At 49.0% G+C, this 20274-nt stretch overlaps 1 protein-coding gene across 3 annotated transcripts in view; it reads left to right on the top strand.

The window, feature by feature from the left end:
- The window catches only part of DRAM1 (DNA damage regulated autophagy modulator 1), a 492420-nt gene extending 473438 nt beyond the window's left edge, over positions 1-18982 (top strand). For all 3 annotated transcript variants that reach the window (XM_069629937.1, XM_069629939.1, XM_069629938.1), the window contains one exon: positions 17127-18982. In XM_069629937.1, the coding sequence (XP_069486038.1) occupies positions 17127-17174 (48 nt within the window). In that variant the 3' untranslated portion in view covers positions 17175-18982. The remainder of the gene's footprint in view (positions 1-17126) is intronic.
- The last annotated feature ends 1292 nt before the right edge of the window (positions 18983-20274 follow it).

Genomic DNA, 20274 nt, shown 5'->3' with positions numbered 1-20274 from the left:
TGTATCTTCAGCCATGAGGGCCATCTTCACGTCATTGAATGCGGCTTGCTCCAGAGGACCCCACTGCCAGGTGGTATCTTTTCTCATTAGGCTCCTCAATGGCTCTGATCGTGTGGCCAATTTCCTTATAAATTGCCTGCAATACATTACCATCCCCAGCAAACTGCAAACCTCTGTTACTGTCTCCGGGGGTCTGGCCTGCATGATGTCCTTAACTGTGCAGGGATCAGACGACACATCCCCTTCTTTGAACACAGAACCAAAGAATTCAATACTGCTTTTTAGAAACTCACACTTTTCCTTGTGGAGCGTGAGGCACAGTGCCTGGATGCGTTCAAGAGTCTTGGCTAATGATGCCATGTGTTCCGTGGTCCACCTCTGACCTTGCGAACACCAGGATAGTATTGCTGATATTTATGACCCCCTCCAAGTCCGCTAAAGTGCTCCTGATGATGTTTTAGAACACCTCGGCAGCCGACAACACACAAAAGCGGAGTTGTATGTCCCTGCATAGGCCTTGGTGCGTCGTGAAGGTGGTAATATACCTGGATTCGGGGTGTAGCACAACCTGGTGGTACCCTGCCCTCAGATCAAGCTTTGAGAAGAATCTTTCTTTTTGCAACTTGGCTATGATGTCGTCAATTGTGGGGGTAAGATGTCTCTCCCTCTTTATCGCCTTGTTGGGCAGCCACATGTCCCCACAGATTCTGATGGAGTTAGGTTGTTTGGGCTTCCATGCTATGACAATGGGTTACACCCAGGGTGTTGGACCTTCTCGTTCAGGTTGATGAGATTCTCCAGCTCTTTGTCTACCAACTCCCTTAGGTGAAAATAGACCCTCTGATGTTTCAGGGCGACTGGTCGGATGACTCATCTATGTGTAGCCTGATTGGCTCACCCTCCATCTGTTCAATTCCGATGAATACCTATGCAAACCTCTCAAGCACCTTTTGCACATCTTCCACATGCACACTGTATTCAAAACACATGGGCCCTCATTACAACCCCGGCGTTAACCAATGGCGCTATTAGTGCCATGGTTAACGCTGGTAACTTAAAGATTACGCCATGGTGAAATGAGGAATTACCGCCCCATTCCAAGGTTGGCGGGGCAGTAATTCCCCATTTACCATTGGCCCTTCCCCATTCCCATTTTTGCCCCATAGGGCTCAATGGGAAAGGGGAAGGCGGTAATTACGGTACCGCAAATTGCGGCACCGTAATTACCTTCAAGGTCCCTTTGCGGGTCCCTACCTTAACGGCTGGTACAGACCAGCCTTTAAGGTCAGGAGCCGCAAAGGGACCTCGTAGTAAGGCGTTAAGGGGTTAACGGCGCCGCAACCTTTTACGGCGCCATTAACCGCTTAACGCCTGGGTCGTAATGACCCCCATGATCCCAAAGGCATCAGCTGCAGCACAGCTGAAAAGGGTATTGGCACTCACGTCTGTGATGAAAAATCTGGCCTTGATTGAACTAGTGCCATGTTCCACCTGTGAAACGAGTGCACCCATTAGCAGTATCGGTTGGTCTCCTCCCAATGTGAAAATGTGTGCTTTTTGGCACTTCGGCGCAAGGGGATTCTTTATTGCATCATAGTGTACTCTTGCCAATACGTTGACAGAGGTACCCGTGTTCACCAACACCAGAACCAGTGATCCATCTACTCGCATCATACACTTTGGCTGTCTTCTGTCCTTCGCTTTCAGCACACTCACATTAGAGATGAAAAATGGTTCTCTTCACCGTCTTCTTCTTCAACTTCATGGCTTACTCCTTCCTCATGGGCTAAATTCGGTGGGCACTGCTGCCTGAAAAATCCAGCTCTGACGGGACCTCTCAGGACCACCACTGCAAGCAGTGCTCTACACATCCATGCATAGTGGTCAACATTCCCGCACCTCCCACACACCTTGCCCTTCACTTGGCACTCCGCTGGGTGTGAAAGGTTGTACCCACTCTTCAGGCACGACCATGATGATCAGGCACCTCTTTCCTTCGACTGCGCTGTGGCCCGCCGGGCCCCTCTCGTGCCTTGGCTGCGAGTTATTGCATATACTCGTCAATCTTGAGAGAGCGTATCGCAGCGTCCATGGACGTGTTTCTGCCTCCTTATGTGATTGTCTAAGTTCAAGGATTCAGGCCAGAGGGAGACCTGGTTCCTGTATCACTTGACGACGTAGCTTGCCAGACACACACCTCTGGATTAACTGGTTACGGATCATGTCTTGCTCATTTTCCCACACGCAGGTTGCCGCCATAAGCTGCAGACGGCCATCAAAAGAGTCTAGGGATTTATCATCTTTCTGCCTCGAATTGCACATCACAAACCTCTCATAATCCATATTGGTGAGGTGCATGAAATGTTCCTGCAGCACATTCTTCGCTGCCATGTAGGAATCATCCACTGGCTGCAACGTCTTAAAGATCTGGTACCCTGCCGGGCTAGCCGAGTAGATGATGGTCCCCACCTTGCTTTCGTTATTAGTCTCCCCTGTGGCCTTGTGTGGCCTTGAAGTACATGTCCATGCGGTCAATCCACGAGTTCCACCTCGGACCCAGGCTGGACGGTGCCCCTGAGACATCAAACTCAGGCATCGGGGTAGAGCTCCATGTTGGCGTGGTGCTCGAGCTCCCGCCTGCGCGACTCCACCAGCAGCGCCACCACCATCCTGACCATCCAGCATGTTGGTGGCACTTGCGAGCAACTGAAGTTGGGTGAACCAACCCACACCTTATTCCTAGGCCTGATTCACCTTTTGTATTTGTATTTTGTTTATTTGTAGAGGGCACCAAGCTCAGAGGCATCTGGGTGCATTTCTTACATAGGAATAGTTACATATTTACCTACAAATGTATACAATTCCAAGTAGGTTACATAGTTAACGTATAGACTAAAGATACATATTAACATACAGGTTATGCATTTACAATGGGTTATATGGTTGGCATAATGGTTAAGTAGGTGCAAACAGTTGAGGCGGGGGAATCTAAGGCGCTTCAGCTAAAAGCAATTTTTTTACATTACTTCTGAATGTATGATAGGATTGTTCAGTTCTTAATGGGGTGGGTAGGGTGTCTACAGGTTGGCACTGGAAAGCTGCTACCACCTGCCTTCTGTAACTTGAACCTGAGGATTTTAAGACAATGGGCCTCATTACAAGTTTGCCGGTACAGCAACAACGGTACTGGTAAGCTTGCCGGTACCATTGCTACCAGACGGGAAAACTACAAGTTCTGCTAGCAGGTGCCTTTCAGCCTGCCGGGTCTGACCTGGCGGGCGGATCAGCACCGCGAGCAGACCATGTTGGATGCACCGGCACCATTCACGAATGATGCCAGTGCATCCTCAAATGGGAATGGGGAGCATTTTTTTCCAGAGCCCAGGAATGGGCAATTACCGGGTCCGTCGGGGTTGTAATACTCCGATAATTGCCCATTCCTGGGTGCCGGAAAAAAAAACGACTCCGGTGGCAGCCATGCCGGTTTTACTGGTAGTGGTAATGAGGCCCAATGTGTTTGTGCAGATCTAGCTGGGCGATCCGAGGTATTATGAGAGAAATTCTTAGTCAAGTAACTTGGGGCTCGGTTAGCAAGACACTTATGTGTAAGTGACAAGATTTAAAGGCAATCCTTTGGTTGACAGAGAGCCAGTTCAAATTCCGTCTGAATTCAAAGATGTGTTGGGCTCTAGGGATATTCAACGCTGCCCTGATGGCGTTATTTTATAGCACTTGCATCTTTTTTATATTCTGTTGGCCGGTTCCTAAGTATAACGCATTACAGTAGTCTAGTTTTAATAAAACTAGAGCTCTGGCTATGGTTGTACAATTAGTCGAGGTTAAGAAGGGCCTGTATGCAGTAATTAATTTGCATGTGTGAGCCGTCGAAGAAACTATTGCATTAGTTTGTCTAGATAAGGTTAGGGTAGAGTCAATATAGATGCCAAGGGTTTTCACGTCCTTGGAGACCCTGATGGTGTTACCGTCTATATTGAAAGATTCAAACTTTTCATCGAATCTGTTGTTTACATTGGGATCCTAGGAGGAGTAGCTCTGTCTTATCGTCATTAAGACAAAGTCCATGATTAGCCATCCAGGCCCGTGTGACAGAGTAGATGTCATTAAGTACTTTAGAGTCCACTTTATAGTCTCCAGTGATAGGGATGTGTATCTGGGTATCATCTGCATAGTTAGAGTAGGTGACTCCCAGATAGTCCAGGTCATCAAAGAGAGGCTTCCTGAACACATTATATAGTGTGGGAGATACACATGAACCTTGGGGTACTCCACACGTAACTTGTGCAGGTTCGGCAGAAGCTGACGGTGAAAAGACCCTCATTGATCTATTGTCTAGGATTGACTGGATCCAAGTGGTGGCTTTATCGGAAAAGTGAGCTGCTGAAGTGAAATGATTACATAGGACTTTGTGATTTATTAAGTGGAAAGCTGCCGATGAGTCCAGAAGAAGGAGGAGGGAAAGTTTGCCCTTGTCTTTTAGGTCTTCTATTTGAATTCTTTTTTGTGTACATTTCTTTTTATTGAATTCTGACAGGGTCGAGCTTTGAGGTAACATAATAACATGAGCGGTGGACCCTCCAAAAGTATTATAAACAACAGAAAACATTACCCCCTTGTTTCTCCCCACCCTATTGCAGCCAGTGTTTTTCATTCTTATTGTCAGTTAACGGTTGGAACTGTGATCAAAACTTGTGAATCCTAGACCAAGTGGGCTATTTTAAGGTCAATCAAGGCCGTTTCAGTACTGTGTCTTGGTCTGAAACCTGATTGCCTGAGACCGAGGAGGTTATGGGTTTCTAGATGCTCCTGAATCTGCAAGTCGGCTGCTCTATCCAACATTTTCAATAGAAAAGGGGCCGTTGTGATCAGCCTATAGTTAGTAGGAATATTGGGGTCTAGTGTCATTTTCTTTAGGAAGGGGGAGACCCAAGCATCTTTTAAATTATTAGTGGTGAGTGGAGAGAAGTTAAATAACTTGTAGGTTTTCAGGTGTGGACCTGATAAGTTTGGTTGAGGTGTAGTAGAAGGAAGACTAATTTCTTTGGCTTCTATTTTGTCTTGGAACATAATTATTTTATCCAAGAGCGCTTTCTGGATGTTAGTACACCAAATGGTGGGGGTCATTACGAGTTTGGAGGTAGCCATGATGCTATTAGCGCCATGGCTGCCTCCAAACCCGGGTCCGGTCTGGTTGAATGGGGACTGACCGGGACATTCCGACCTGTGCGGATCCGGTAAGTCCCCATTCAACCAACCATTCCCATTTGAGCCCCCATAGGGCTCAATGGGAATGGGGAAGGCGCTAATTACGGGCCCGAAAATAGCAGGCCCGTTATTAGCACCCTGGTCCCTTAGCGGGACCGCAAAGGACGTGTGGTGAGACCACACATCCTTTGCCGGTCCCGCTAAGGGAACTCGGAATTGGCCGGTAAGGGTTTACTGGCAACGGGTTCCTTACCAGTGACCGTTAACCCTTACCACCCAACTCGGAATGAGGCCTGGTGTCTTTAGTACAAGAGTCAGGTGGTACGGCTGGGGATTCTAATTCTTTGAGAATATAAAAAAATTCTTTAGTATTTGATTCAGCTTGGATAATGAGATTGTTGTATGTGTCTTTTTTTGCTTGTAGGATCGCCACTTTGTAATTGAGAGAGGCTATCAAGAATTTTACCTTATTAGAAGCTATTGGGAGGCTCTTCAAAAGTGCTTCTGCATTTCTTTTAATTTTACGAAGGGATCAAAGATACGGCGTAAACCAGGAACATAAATGTGCATAAGGTTTAGCCTTACGTGATTTAAGGGGTGCAATGGTTTCAATGGCCTTAACTAAGGTCTGGTTGTAGAGGTCCACTAACACCGTTGGGTCTGTGTAAGTGTTGGTAGAGACGTTGGTGATGGGTTGTAGAGGTGGAAGCAATTTCTCAAGTGTTATGTCACAAGTATTCCTCTTACATAAGGGAGGGGGAAGGTCTGACTAATACGCTGGTTGTCTTTCTTTATGGTAAACGAGATTAGATGATGACCTGAACAGGCACAAGGCATGTTAGAAAGGATGTTGATGTCACAATTGAGATCAGAGTCCTACCTTTGTTATGGGTACCTCCAGAGATATGCTGACGAAAGCCAAGTTCAGAGATTGTATTAGAAATGGTCAATGCTTTAGCGTCATTACTATCTTGATAACCAAGGTTTAGGTTGCCTAGTAGGATGATTCGAGATCCTGGCTTAGTGTTTGAGGTAAGTAGAAGAGTAATGTCTTCTTCGAAGGTAGAGACAGGCCTAGGTGGCCGGTATAGGAGGTGATTGTTTGGGACGCTAAGATTGGTAACTTGACGGAAAGTAGTTCTGGTGAATGGAAGGATTGGTTAGGTATATGTCTGAGACCTAGGGCCGTTTTTGAAATGAAGGCGACACCTCTGCCTTTAGTCCGATTAGAATCTCTATCAAGTCTAAGGATGGAGTAATCATTTGGGATGGCAATGGAGAGTGCAGGACCTGCAGCAGCATGGAGCCACATCTCTGTAATTGCTATCAAGTCAAGGTCTTGAGATGTATTGAAATCAGCGATATCTAAAGCATGGGCTAGTAAGGACCCGCTGTTGATAAGGGCACCCTTCATAGGTACACTAACCTTATTACGAGTACATTTTGTATGGGTGCCATTTTCCCTAGACAAGGTGACCTTATTCTCAGAGGTCGGCTGTTTTGATGCACGTGGGTGCACAAGCACACACCTGTCTGTCTAGGCTGCAACCCACACAAGATAAAAAATTGGAGTGTCCTCCACCACTGGCCACTTGGAGTTCTTTTGACAAAATACCCCCTCGTCCATACACCGCAGATAAACCTGGAGCCAAATGGCTGCACCGAAAATAATGCGGGAGAAAACACCAATATCAGAAAAGCTTCCCACTGGCCCTCCTTCAAGTGCAATGAAGAAGCAGTCTCTTAGTTGTGCCAGAATGAAATTGAAGGCCCTTTTGTATTGTCACATGTGTCCTCCTTTCTCTTGTAAGCAAAACGAAATGAGAAGACAAGGAAAAATGCACCCACAACATAGAATTATCCACGTGTCCATAGATGGTCAAAAATTAGTTAGGGAGGCACACAAGCACTCCCCTAAGGAGCCGCAACTTCTGTGACTCGAACAAAAAAAAGATGGCGGTCGTTATGCTGCACACGTTGGCTCTGCGGCCAGTGAATGTTCTCCTCCCCGATATAAGACTCAGAATCACCCCCGCCTGGCCCAGCAGGTCCATGCAATAGCAGACGACCTCCTCGTCGCCAATGTTGTATTGACCCCGTGGGGGTTGTAAGCACTGCGAGCCCCCTCTGCCCCACAGATGACACAGGGCACACTGTTCTCCGTCCAGGCTCTGAGCGTGCCCATTTATTAAAAACACCACACTGGAGGCCACTTGTTCACTTTCACAGTCCATCTGAAGCCCTGGGCCTATTTGAACCTCTTATCTCGAGTCTTGAGATGTCTGTTGACCCATGGTTGTCATAGCCGCCTCTTGTACACTTCTCAGTGGCAAATGTGTCTAAACTAGAGCTGTCTCTGGAAACATCTCTTTGCTGCTTTTTTCTCAGCCAATGAGGTGTGGCTATGAATCAGGCCCCTTTGTTAAAGTGTACTCCCTGTTCTGGTGCCGCGTCATCACATGCCAGCGGCATGCCCCCTTTTGGCTAATTGTTCTAGTTCACTCGCCATTGAGGGGAAAATACCTGCTAAGGTGGATTTGCCCGTGCATATTAGTTTATGGCCAGAAAGCTACCTTATTGCTTCAACTCTGTTTTAGCGCCCAGTTCTAGCCCTGGAAGAGGTGTCGGTGTCTGGGGATTACAATTCAGGGCTTTTCACCAGAACCTGCTGCTTGCTATGTAGAGGCTCATTATTTTCACATGTGTCCTGGTCCTGGGGTCCAGGCAATTTTAGCTTTGTACATTTGGTGGGAGGTGCGATTGACCCCCCAGCCCCCTCTATGAATTCAGTATTTTAATTAATGAAAAGCTAATGTAACCCATGTTCTCTTCCAAATTGTACGTCTTACAGATCTCGGCACTCCTCGTCCCAACTAAACACATTCCTTGGCTTCATGGAGGTGTAGACCCCTGCAATATCATTTACAAGCGCTCTTGCATTGTCCAAAGCACACAGGTTTAGTCTTTTTTACTTAACCTAATTAAGCCTGGAATACTTGCTAAGGCACCTGTGTGTGTCTCGAGCCCAAACAGTGCTTGAGAGCTAATTGCCATACAATCCACATACATAAAGCTGGGACCGGCCATCCCAGCTGTTCTGGGTGGGATCCTGACAACCATCTCACCGCACGAATAGGATCTATCCTGACAACCATCTCCCCGCCACGAATAGGATCGATCCTGACAACCATCTCCCTGCACGAATAGGATCTATCCTGACAACCATCTCCCCGCACAAATAGGATCGATCCTGACAACCATCTCCCCGCCACGAATAGGATCTATCCTGACAACCATCTCCCGCCACAAATAGGATCTATCCTGACAACCATCTCCCCGCACGAATAGGATCTATCCTGACAACCATCTCCCCGCCACGAATAGGATCTATCCTGACAACCATCTCCTGCCACAAATAGGATCTATCCTGACAACCATCTCCCCGCACAAATAGGATCTATCCTGACAACCATCTCCCCGCCATGAATAGGATCTATCCTGACAATCATCTCCCGCCACGAATAGGATCTATCCTGACAACCATCTCCCCGCACGAATAGGATCTATCCTGACAATCATCTCCCCGCACGAATAGGATCTATCCTGACAACCATCTCCCCGCCATGAATAGGATCTATCCTGACAACCATCTCCCCGCACGAATAGGGTCTATCCTGACAACCAGCTTCCCGCACGAATAGGATCTATCCTGACAACCATCTCCCCGCACGAATAGGATCTATCCTGACAATCATCTCCCCGCACAAATAGGATCTATCCTGACAACCATCTCCCCGCACGAATAGGATCTATCCTGACAATCATCTCCTGCCACGAATAGGATCTATCCTGACAACCATCTCCCCGCACAAATAGGATCTATCCTGACAACCATCTCCCCGCACAAATAGGATCTATCCTGACAATCATCTCCCCGCACAAATAGGATCTATCCTGACAACCATCTCCCCGCACAAATAGGATCTATCCTGACAATCATCTCCCGCCACGAATAGGATCTATCCTGACAACCATCTCCCCGCACAAATAGGATCTATCCTGACAACCATCTCCCCACACAAATAGGATCTATCCTGACAACCATCTCCCCGCACAAATAGGATCTATCCTGACAACCATCTCCCCACCACAAATAGGATCTATCCTGACAACCATCTCCCCACACGAATAGGATCTATCCTGACAACCATCTCCCCGCACAAATAGGATCTATCCTGACAACCATCTCCCTGCACAAATAGGATCTCCCTGCACAAATAGGATCTATCCTGACAACCATCTGCTCACACAAATAGGATCTATCCTGACAATCATCTCCCCGCACAAATAGGATCTATCCTGACAACCATCTCCCCGCACAAATAGGATCTATCCTGACAACCATCTCCCCACACGAATAGGATCTATCCTGACAATCATCTCCCCGCATGAATGGGATCTATCCTGACAACCATCTCCCCGGACGAATAGGATCTATCCTGACAACCATCTCCCGCCACGAATAGGATCTATCCTGACAACCATCTCCCCACACAAATAGGATCTATCCTGACAACCATCTCGCCGCACGAATAGGATCTATCCTGACAATCATCTCCCGCCATGAATAGGATCTATCCTGACATCCATCTCCCTGTGCAAATAGGATCTATCCTGACAACCATCTCCCCGCCACGAATAGGATCTATCCTGACAACCATCTCCCCGCACAAATAGGATTTATCCTGACAATCATCTCCCCGCCACGAATAGGATCTATCCTGACAACCATCTCCCCGCACAAATAGGATCTATACTAACAACCATCTCCCCGCCACGAATAGGATCTATCCTGACAACCATCTCCCCGCACAAATAGGATCTATCCTGACAATCATCTCCCCGCCACGAATAGGATCTATCGAGGATAACGTCGGGCTAAAGGATTTCATCATGAATTCAATGTCCGCTGGTGTAGGAGGTTCAGAATAGGTGAGCATGCTCTCTAGGGCACCAGGCCCTGGTTGGGAGTGCCTGCTGAATGGGAGTGCCTGCTGAATGGGATTTGCTAGTGAAAGTGTTTCATATTTCTCAGTCGCCTTGATTGTTTCCTGTCTGTTAGCAATGTTCTCGGCACCCCAGAGTATTTGTCACATGACTAAGGCGAGACTCAGGAATGTAATGATAGAGTGACCTCGTCACTCAGCTTCCGGTGGGACTCAGTCTCTCAAGGCTCACAGTTTGCTTATGCCCACTTTTCCTAACTTCACTAGACGTCTTTAGATGTAGCTTCGTTGACGCCCTTTCTCGGTTCACTATGGGTTGTAGAGACAGTCTTTCATTTGACACCATGTTTCTCTGTTCGCTGTGGGTTTGAAGCTCATATTCCCAACATGTAGCGTTTTCATTGGCCATCAGCTTTTTCATTTTGGTATGGGTCTTTCGAGTTAACTTTCCAATAGTTTCTTTAGCAGTAACTCTCTCCGTTCATAGTTGTTACAGATCTGCAGCGGCCATCGGATTCCCTGTGAGCCCCCTCCTACCCACAGACGCAGTCGGACACTGGTGTGTTCAGTACGGGCTCCCCGGTCGCTCTGCTGTGGCCAGGAATGCCCCTTTTATTTATAGGGCACGCTGTCCCTGCTTTGGGTCACCTCAGCCCGGGGCTCCCCCAGCCTCTTGAAGAAGCTAGCGTTGCGAGTGACAGACGCAGTTCCATCCGAGGCCGTCACCATCGACCCCTTCACAGCCACCACGTCCATTGGCCCCGGCTCATATGTTAGTGACAACTTCCCGTGGGGGTGCTGGTTCCTTACCAACACCTCATCGCCGGGGGCAATCTGCTGAGGCCTGAGTCCCCTCTGAATATTCTCCTGTTCAGTTCTTTGCCTTCTTTCCCTTTCCACCTGCTGATCATCTATCATGGCGGGCTCACGCTCCCACGTCTCGGGTAGCAGTCCTCTGGGGCACCGCTTGAACAGTGCTTCTGCAGGCGTAACCCCCGTAGATGTGTGTGGGGTGGCCCGGTATTCATGCAGAAACTGATACAGGGCACTTTTCAGACACTGGCCTTGTCCCTGGGCTCTGCGAAACACTTTGTTTAGGGTCCTCATCATCCGCTCTGCCTTGCCATTGACTCTGGGACACAATGGAGTGACCTTTCTGTGGTGAATTTCATAGTCCTCATCAACCTGGCAAAGCTGTCACCATGAGTGGTAAAGATTTTCTCGACTGCCACCACCACATTCTCGAAAGCCACAGACTCAATGAACTCCACCTCTGGGTACCTGGACCACTTGTCCACGACAACCAAGAAGTGTGTGTCCCGAGTTGTAGAGCCAAAGTCTGCATGGACCACCTCCCTTGGTCTTGTGCCTCGTGGCATCGTCTCTATGGTGGGCTCTTTTTGGGTTGGTGACGCCGCCTGACACCAAACGCATGCTGTGACATACTCTTCCACCCGTCTTTGACCTTCTGGCGCAGCCGGGCCTTTGCTTTGGCCGCGTCCTGGTCTCCCTGATGGGCCAGCTCGATGACCTGCTGTATTTTCCCCTGCATGACCATTATCCGGTCGCCCCTGAGTAAGAGGCCAGACTCAGAGAGTGTCAGTTTACCCCTCACCTTCCATAGCTGTTCCAGGGTGGCTTTGGCCTCCTGAGTCCTCAGGGCAAGAGAGTCCAGCACAGCCTTCCATGTCCCTTGCTGAATGGCCGTCTTAAGGATGAGGAAGCATTCGTCTTCTGCAGCCGCCTGTTCCAATTCACCCACCGGCACCGAGTTGGGATTCGCCGCCTCCACCACCAGTTGAACGTGCGCGTCTGCCTCCTTCGCACAGCTATCAAATGGCCCCTCCGGCTCCCCTCTTGGAGGTCGAGAGAGATAATCCTCTGCGTTGTTGCTCCCAGGCCGGCACACGAGGGGAACCCCATATTCCAGTAGCACCAACATCCATCGCTCAATCCTCGCTGGTGGCTTGGAGGCAGAGCCTGCCAGGATGGGCAATAAAGGCTTGTGGTCACTGGTCTCCCCAGGATGTACAGCCTGAAGTGTCGACAGTCCCATAGGACCCCCAAGGCCTCCGGCTCGATCTGGGAGTATCGCTGTTCAGTTTCTGAGAGGGCCTTGCTGGCGTATGCCACCAGAAGGACACCCAGATTCGCGTCAACCTGGGTGAGCACTGCCCCCAGACCGAAAAGGCTGGCGTCCACCATGATCTCTGATTGCAGGGCGGGGTCGAAGAAGGTCATGGTATCTTCAGCTGTCAGGGCACTCTTGACGTCTTTGAATGCAGCCTGCTCCAGCGGCTCCCACTGCCAGGTGACATCCTTCATAGTTAGGGCTTGCAGTGGCTCCGACCGCAAGGCCAGGTTCTTGATGAACCGAACACAGTAGGTGACCATCTCGAGAAAACTCTGCACCTCCGATACATTCTCAGGCAGTCGTGCTTCCATTATGTGTTTTACCTTCCTTGGGTCAGGTGACACACCCCTTTCCTTAAACACAAAGCCAAAGAATTTGATGGTGGTCTTGAGGAACTCACACTTGTCATGGTGTAGTGTTAAACCAAGCGACTGGAGCCGCTCAAACGTCTTGGCCAGCTTGTTCAGGTGCTCCACCTCCGATTTAGCAAAGACTAAAATGTCATCACTTATGTTGAGGACGCCATCCAGGTCAGCGAGGGCCCCTCGGATGATGTTCTGAAACAACTCAGCTGTGGACGACACCCCGAAGCTCAGTCTCTAGTAGCGGTACAAGCCACGATGGGTGGTAAATATGGTGATGTACTGCGTGTCAGGGTACAGCACCACCTGGTGGTATCCAGCCCCTAAATCCAACTTTGAAAAGAAGCAGGCACCCTGCAGCTCCGTGATGATGTCATCAATGGTAGGCGTGAAGTGTCGTTCCCTTTTGATCGCTTTGTTGGGGGGCCGCATGTCTACACATATTCTGACTGAGTCCGCCTGCTTAGGCTTTCTGGCAATGACAATTGGGGAACCCAAGAAGTCAGGCCATCCACCTTTTCAATGATGTCAAGGCTGACCAGATTGTCCCGCTCTCGGTCGACCAAGTCCCGCAGGTGAAATGGCACCCGTCGATGTTTCAAAGCAATCGGTTGGATTGACTCGTCTATGTGTAGTTTTATGGGGTCACCTGCCATTCACCCAATCCCCTCAAACAGGCAGTAGTACTTGTCCAACAGCATTTGGATGTCTTCCACATACACAGAGTATGAAAAGCTGTCGATCCCCAGCGCCTCCGCAGCAGCACAGCTCAGCAGGGTGTTGCTGCTCACTGTCGTGACATAGAAGCGTGCTCTGATCAGGGAATCCCCATGCCCCACATTAGCCACGAAGGCCCCATCAAGTGGAATCAGTTGCGCCCCCCCAAACGTGAATATACACACCTTGGAGGAGAACAGCTTTGGGGGACACTTCATGGCGTCATAATGTTCTCTCGCCATGACGTTCACAGAGGCTCCAGTGTCTACTAGTACTTGAACCGATGACTCATTCACCGCAACCAGACATCTGGGTTGGCGCCTGTTCTTGGGGCGCAGGACACCCACACTGGACACGAAGAAGACGTTTTCTTCTTCTTCCTCCTCGTCCTCATCCAGTGTGGCACCCTCTTCCCCCTGATCCACCTGGGCAACGTTGGGCGGGCGTGACTGCCGAAAGAATCCGGCTCTGACTGGACCTTGTGGAACCACCAGTGGCAGTGGGGCCCTGCACATACAGGCATAGTGGTCCGGCAGCCCACAGCGGCCACACGCTTTCCCCCGCCATTGGGCACTCTGCTGGATGAGGCAAGTCGTGCCCGCATTTCAGACATGAGTCCCCCGACCTGTTGCCACGGTTGCGTTGGTTGCCACCGGGCCTCCTGGCACCCCTGTCACAGCCTATGGCACATACCTCTTCCTCCTTGCCAGGGCGCATTCCTGCTTCCATCCGGGACGCTCTAACTTCAGATATTTCTTGGCACTGACCCAACTCAAGGAGGTGAGTCAAAGTGATGCCGGGCCCCCGCAGAACCGGTCTGCATAGCTTGCCTGATGCACACCCCTGGATCAGCTGGCCCCGGATCATTGTGTCAGGGTTGTCCCAGGCGCAGGACACAGCTTGCCAGCACAGGCCGACCATAGAAATAGTCCAGCGTCTCGTCGTCTTTTTGGTGAGTAGACCTCATCAAAAAACGTTCATAGTCCACATTCGCTACTGGCAGGAAATAATTGTTTAAAGCAGCCTTCGCTGCATCGTATGAGTTATCAGCGGTTTGAAGAGATTGAAAAACTTCATGTACTGCAGGCCCGGCAGACTACAGCAGCATAGCCAGCTTACTGTCATCATTAGTTTCCATGGTGGCTCTAAAGTACATATCCAGCCGATCGATCCACATTTTCCATCGGGGCCCCAGGATGGACGGGGCACCCGAGATGTCGGACTCAGGCCTCGGCTGCAGCGCCCCTGGTGGTCTCATCCGGGGCAGAGGCTGGCGAACAAGGGGCAGGTGCACCACAGCAGGTGCTACTTGGTTGTTGGGACCACTCATGGCAGTGAGGGCACCCCACCCAGTTTAAAGATGGGGCATCAGCTGGCCCAGACAGTCCTTTCACAATGTCCTTGCTGTAATGATGAACCCACCATCCAGGCATAGTTGGCCTTCCACACCCACACAGATGGCAGAGCAGGATCCAGTTCACCTCACCCTCAAAATGTCCAAAAGAAACAATTACTGGGGGCACCAGACATGTATGCCACTCCAAAGTCCAGGCAGGGCAGATTAAATTACCACAGGAGAAATGAGTCAACACAGTGACTCCAGAAATTGAGCTGGGTGGGCCCAGGGGAACAACAAAGAAACACAGGCCTCCCCTAGCTCCTCACCTCAACTCGATGAAAAATGCACTTCAAAATCACCAAAATGACTTTAAACACGCAGAACATGCAGTATCAGCTGCCTGCTGCAAATGTGTCAAAAATTAATGCTGGATGGCGCACAGGCACTCTTACAGAGCCGCGACCATCCCAGGCCTAATCTCCAAAATGGCCACCGAGCCGCATGGTCTGTCACCTCTCTGCGGCATGCAGACAGTGAAAATCAGCCCCAAAATGAGAAAGAGATTTACCGCCTTGTCACCGCTGTTACAGGTCTGCAGCGGCCATCGGATTCCCTGTGAGCCCACTCCCGCCCACAGACGCAGTCGGACACTGGTGCGTTCGGTTCGGGCTCCCCGGTCGCTCTGCTGCGGCCGTGAACGCCCCTTTTATTCATAGGGCACGCAGCACAGTGCAACGTCACTCCGCCGCATGCTGAAACCCTTAAAGGGGCAGCACCACAACGGTGGTGTTTCACACTTGGTTTCCCGGCCGGCAGCCTTTACTTAGATGACAACCTTCTCTTTGTTTTTTGTGACCTTTGACTCACTTTCGCAATGGGCACCTTTCCATTTGAACGTCACTTTGTCAGTTTGCTGTAGTACTTTAGACTCAGTGTTTTATTCAACCATACCGTCCAAAGTGTACCTGCAGAGGTCCTCCTTCCCATCTCCTGTAGCTTTGGGTACCTCTTACACTCCACTTTGGATTGATGACAGCCCAACCTTCTAGTGATGTTTGCAGGTCTGCAAGCTCCCCCTGTGAGCTTGTGTAGGGCTTTGCAGGTTCTGGTTCTCAAAGTCTCTGTCTCTCTGGGCCGGGCCTCCATGTAGTGACAGCAGATCCTCGGTACTTGCTCACACTGCTTGCCTTCTCTACTGGCAACCCCTCACAGCTTGGCAAGTTGCGATGCACATGTATAAATATCTCGGGGTATCGTAGAACCCCACCATGTCCTGGACATGTCAATCTTGAAGGGCAGGTTGGCATTGAGTGGGTTTTGTCTTCCCATTAGATATGCTGCGAAGGGCACCTTCTTGCTGCGCTCTTGCACTTCTGCGTCTGGTGCATGCCCTTGAGACGGTTGGAAGGCCGGTGTTGGCGCTAAGCTCTCAGTTGCTGGGCACAATGTTACTTTCGGGGGGCATGGGGTGGCGTATTGCTCTTCCGGACTGAGACCCAGATAAGGAGGTGGGAAATAGCCAGTATTTCTGTTATTTGTACGTTTCTCATGAGTAGATCCAACCTGCTTCAGGGATAGTCATCTAGAGTGCCCCCGGATGTGCCCGTTCCCTGGTGCCCCCGGATGTGCCCGTTCCCAGGTGCCCCCGGATGTGTCCATTCCCTGGTGTATCTTTGGATGTCTGCCCGGCCTTGCTGAGTGACTCTAAAATGGCGATTATGAGATGTTCTCACGCTGTCTTGGATTTTGTCGCACCAATCCCTGGAAATATCGGCTTTTGGATGTGAAATGGCTGTGGCCTCTCTCACAGAGACAGAGGGGGGAGGAGTGTGTTTGCTTTAGGAGGGGTTTGTCCTGGAGTGGCGACGGGATGCCGTGACTCCGTCATCAAATAATAACAAGTCAGGATGGGCCTGTGCTTCTGCTCCCCCCCCCGAAGTCCAACACAGTCTCTCCTGGTCTCCAAAGTCTGCAAAGGGTTCCCCTCACTCCTTTGCAGTTAGCGTCAGAAGTGACCCTGCCATGACTTGCACCTCCCCCTCTCCTGGGGAAAACCCTAATTTCTGGGCATTTTAAAGCGCATCTGCTTTGTGAATTGGGGGCCACTTTCTTTGGTGCAAGTTTGCGCCCAAAAAAGTTTGGAGAAACTGTGGATGTTGTGCCAGTGTACACCGACGTGCTGGGCAACCTATGATATATTACATGAGTATGAGTTCTTTTATAGGTTTTACTCGAGCACCGTGCAAGCCTTGTGCGCGCTTTACCCCCCATCAATCCTCAGTGCCTTGTGACTTGACACCACTCCTGCATCTCTTTCTCACCCTACTCTTCTCTCTTTTTTACAGAAAGCTGAAATAAAGATAACTACAGAGCTCCATGACGGCACCAGGTGATGGGCCACGCCTCCAATACATGTATATTTTTGGGAGACCAGAAATGGAAGCGACTAAGGATCACTTCAAAAGGAAGACTTAGCACAAACTGTTTTGTTTCCAAGACATTTTACGATGGGAACTCTGCCACTATCTGTCTTCTAGGCACTATTTTCATGCTGGTCCTTTTTCTAAAGCATTTTGATACTTGCTGATCATTTTTGCTCTTGTGTTTCTGAAGGTCAGGGATATGTATAATCCTGTGAACTAGAAAGCGCTGAGATTGAGTGTTGCCTTCTTTGCTTGGGGTTCTTGAGAGTGTTATGGTCGGGCGACTAAACCACGACGTCAGGAGTCAGTTAGTTGTGAATTTTGTGGCGTCACTGGATAGGATATAATGCATATTCAAACTTGGTAAAGTAACTCATTGGGTTAAGGCCCCAGCTGGGGCAGCCTTTGTGCAGACTGTGAGTGATGGATTCCAACCCCAGAGCCTCGACTTTACTTTCATCCGCCTGAGCTCCGTCAGAACTCAAGAAAGAGATCTCTTGCATTGGGCAATAGCACAAGGTTTCACGCGGCTGTACGGCCACGCGGCTGTACGGCCCGGTGTTACGAAGAGCTTTATGGAATGGGTCACTGTAATTTCTGTGGGGATGTCCATTGAATACATCTGCCACCTGTGCTGTCAGGGCGTGGTTGCCCAAGTCGTTCCTTCCATTGGGTTTCAGGGGTACGTAGCCCTTGTGGGAAGTGTTGAGAGTGGCTGATGAAGGGCTCTTGGTCCGAAGCCATCCATGGTTGGTAATACATTGGTACTTTCAGTAAAGTCAGTGTGGGAACGATCCAGGACCTTCTTCTCTTGATGTAAATGATAACTGGCCGTTGCCCCAATACCCCTCTGTCCTCTGTGAGTTGGCAGAGACTGATCTCACTACATTGACTGCGGGGTCTGCTCGCTTGCTGGTTGTCCAGGCCTGTTTTTGCGGTAGCCAATGGTCGATGAGTTTGTAGGACTCGGTCAGGAGAAGGCTGAGCACTGGGAGAAGGTCCCAGGAATGAGGGCTGGTGGTCACTTGAGGAAGGGACCCATTGAGTAGGCGTCATCCAGATATAGACCTGCATCTCTAGCCTAGCGCCTCATGGACAATAGATCAATCCAGCCCTCTCCTCTCTTTACCTTTGATCTCTCTGACTCTCCAAATGATTGTCCATCGAGAATCCTGCGTGATAAGATTTATGGACCAGTCGCTAAAAAGAAGAGAACTTGGGTGATTGAGAAGTTTACAAGATCATCAACGGATATCATTAAAGCTTTATTGAAAGAGGACTGTCCTGGTGGTTGTCGTTCATTTCTAAACGATTCTCACTGACAATTGTAGGATGAAGTGACAACACCTGAACCACAGTTTGTCAATAGTGATGTTTTGTGAGCAACAGAAGCCCGGTGTGACGGTTCTAGTGGACCAGGGGCATCGCAATATTTGCTTGCAGTCGTTAACATGAATTAAATGCATTCTTACACGTACACTCACCTTTCCATTGCGATAGCATGAAAAAACATAACTTGGTATGCTTCTTTCTGTGTTTGCATTTGTTGAAAACACTGAATATCGAGCCCGGCCTTCTAAGACAGCACATTGAAGCGAACGACCCTGGAGAATTATTCAGACATTCAATTCACCGCCTTGTGGGTCTAACTTTCCAGTGCTGTTTTTCTGATTATTATTATTTAATTCTGATGCATTTTCTCTTTGTTTCATCTGCATACTTAACCATTAAGTCGATCCATGTTATTTGTACCTGAATAAACACATTTTTATGCAGCATTTTCTTGTAACTTTTTAACAGCTTTTCTTCATTTTTTTTAAGCAACTCAGTTTCATAGTTGGTGACAGACACATCGTGTTACAGTCTAAATTCAACAAATGGCGGTATTACAGAAGCTTTCAACGGAGCAAGTGCAATAAGCACTAGGGTAAAAAGTGTCCTAGTGCAAAAAACACATTCTTTCAGTGCACTTTTACGCCAAGGCTATTGCCCTGATCGTAGCACCCAGACCCTCGTGCAAAAATGCATTGACAGAATGGTTTTTGCACGGGGGCATTTTTGCCCCAGTGCCAATCGCAACTCTATTTAATACCATCTTCTATAAAATTACAGTTAAAGTTTTTTCCTGGAAAATGGTGGAATTGAAACAGACTACCACAATATTTTTATTTTTTCGAATAATTTGTCCTTTTATTTTCTTTTTTATTGTTTTATGGTTAGACAAGTCAACCTTTAACAAACTTGGCAATACGATGAATTAAAAGACAAGCAATTAATCAGAAAAATACAAAAGGAAATACCCGTAAAGAATAAAAGAAAGCACATAAACATAAAGAAACGCAGATGCCACACCACTCGGGGTCACACTTCATAACCGCCTCAGCTATAGACGCGCATCATTCCAACGGGTATACATAGGAGGCGATAACTCGTCGCCCTACTCTCGTCCCGCACCCAGCCCAAGTAACTACAGCCATTACGCTGGATGTAAGATGACCAGATCCTCTCGGAGTCACCAGAGGTTACAAGTTGCAGGTGCTTCGATCTCAAAGCACTCAATGCTGGGCATACAATAAATACATGGTTCAAAGTTTCATAGACTTCCGCATTCTTCCAATAACTACACCCCGACCAATCCCCAACAATGACACCCCTTCTGCCCATGATTCCAGCGAAAGCCCAGGAAAGCACATCAAGCCTATCATGCCGGGTACACTGACAGAAAAGGGGCCAACACTCCCAATTTCTTATGATCGTAATTTAGATGTGAAAGAGCAGAGGAGCCGTACAGTTTTTCCATGGTTGAGATCCAGTCTTGCTCAAATAGAGTTTTCTTCACCCGCTCTGGGTTGCCAGAAGGTTCCTGCAACGAGCTATACATTTTCGAGAGGACCAATACACAGTGACAGTGCTCAGGTATCTTACTCATCCATGAGCTACTCTTGCTTACCAGAATATTTTTTAAGTCTTCAAAGAGAGAGCCCCCCAAAGGAATCAAGATGTTCCTCACTAAGGACAGCTGCTTCCATTCTACATGGGCAGACAAGCAAGTTATCCCCAGTTCGTATCG

The sequence above is a fragment of the Ambystoma mexicanum genome, chromosome 12, assembly GCF_040938575.1.
Source record: "Ambystoma mexicanum isolate Mex_15411 chromosome 12, UKY_AmexF1_1, whole genome shotgun sequence".
NCBI classification, from domain to species: Eukaryota; Metazoa; Chordata; class Amphibia; order Caudata; family Ambystomatidae; genus Ambystoma; species Ambystoma mexicanum.
Note: the sequence above shows the minus strand (reverse complement) of the source record. Positions and strands in the feature narration are given on the sequence as shown.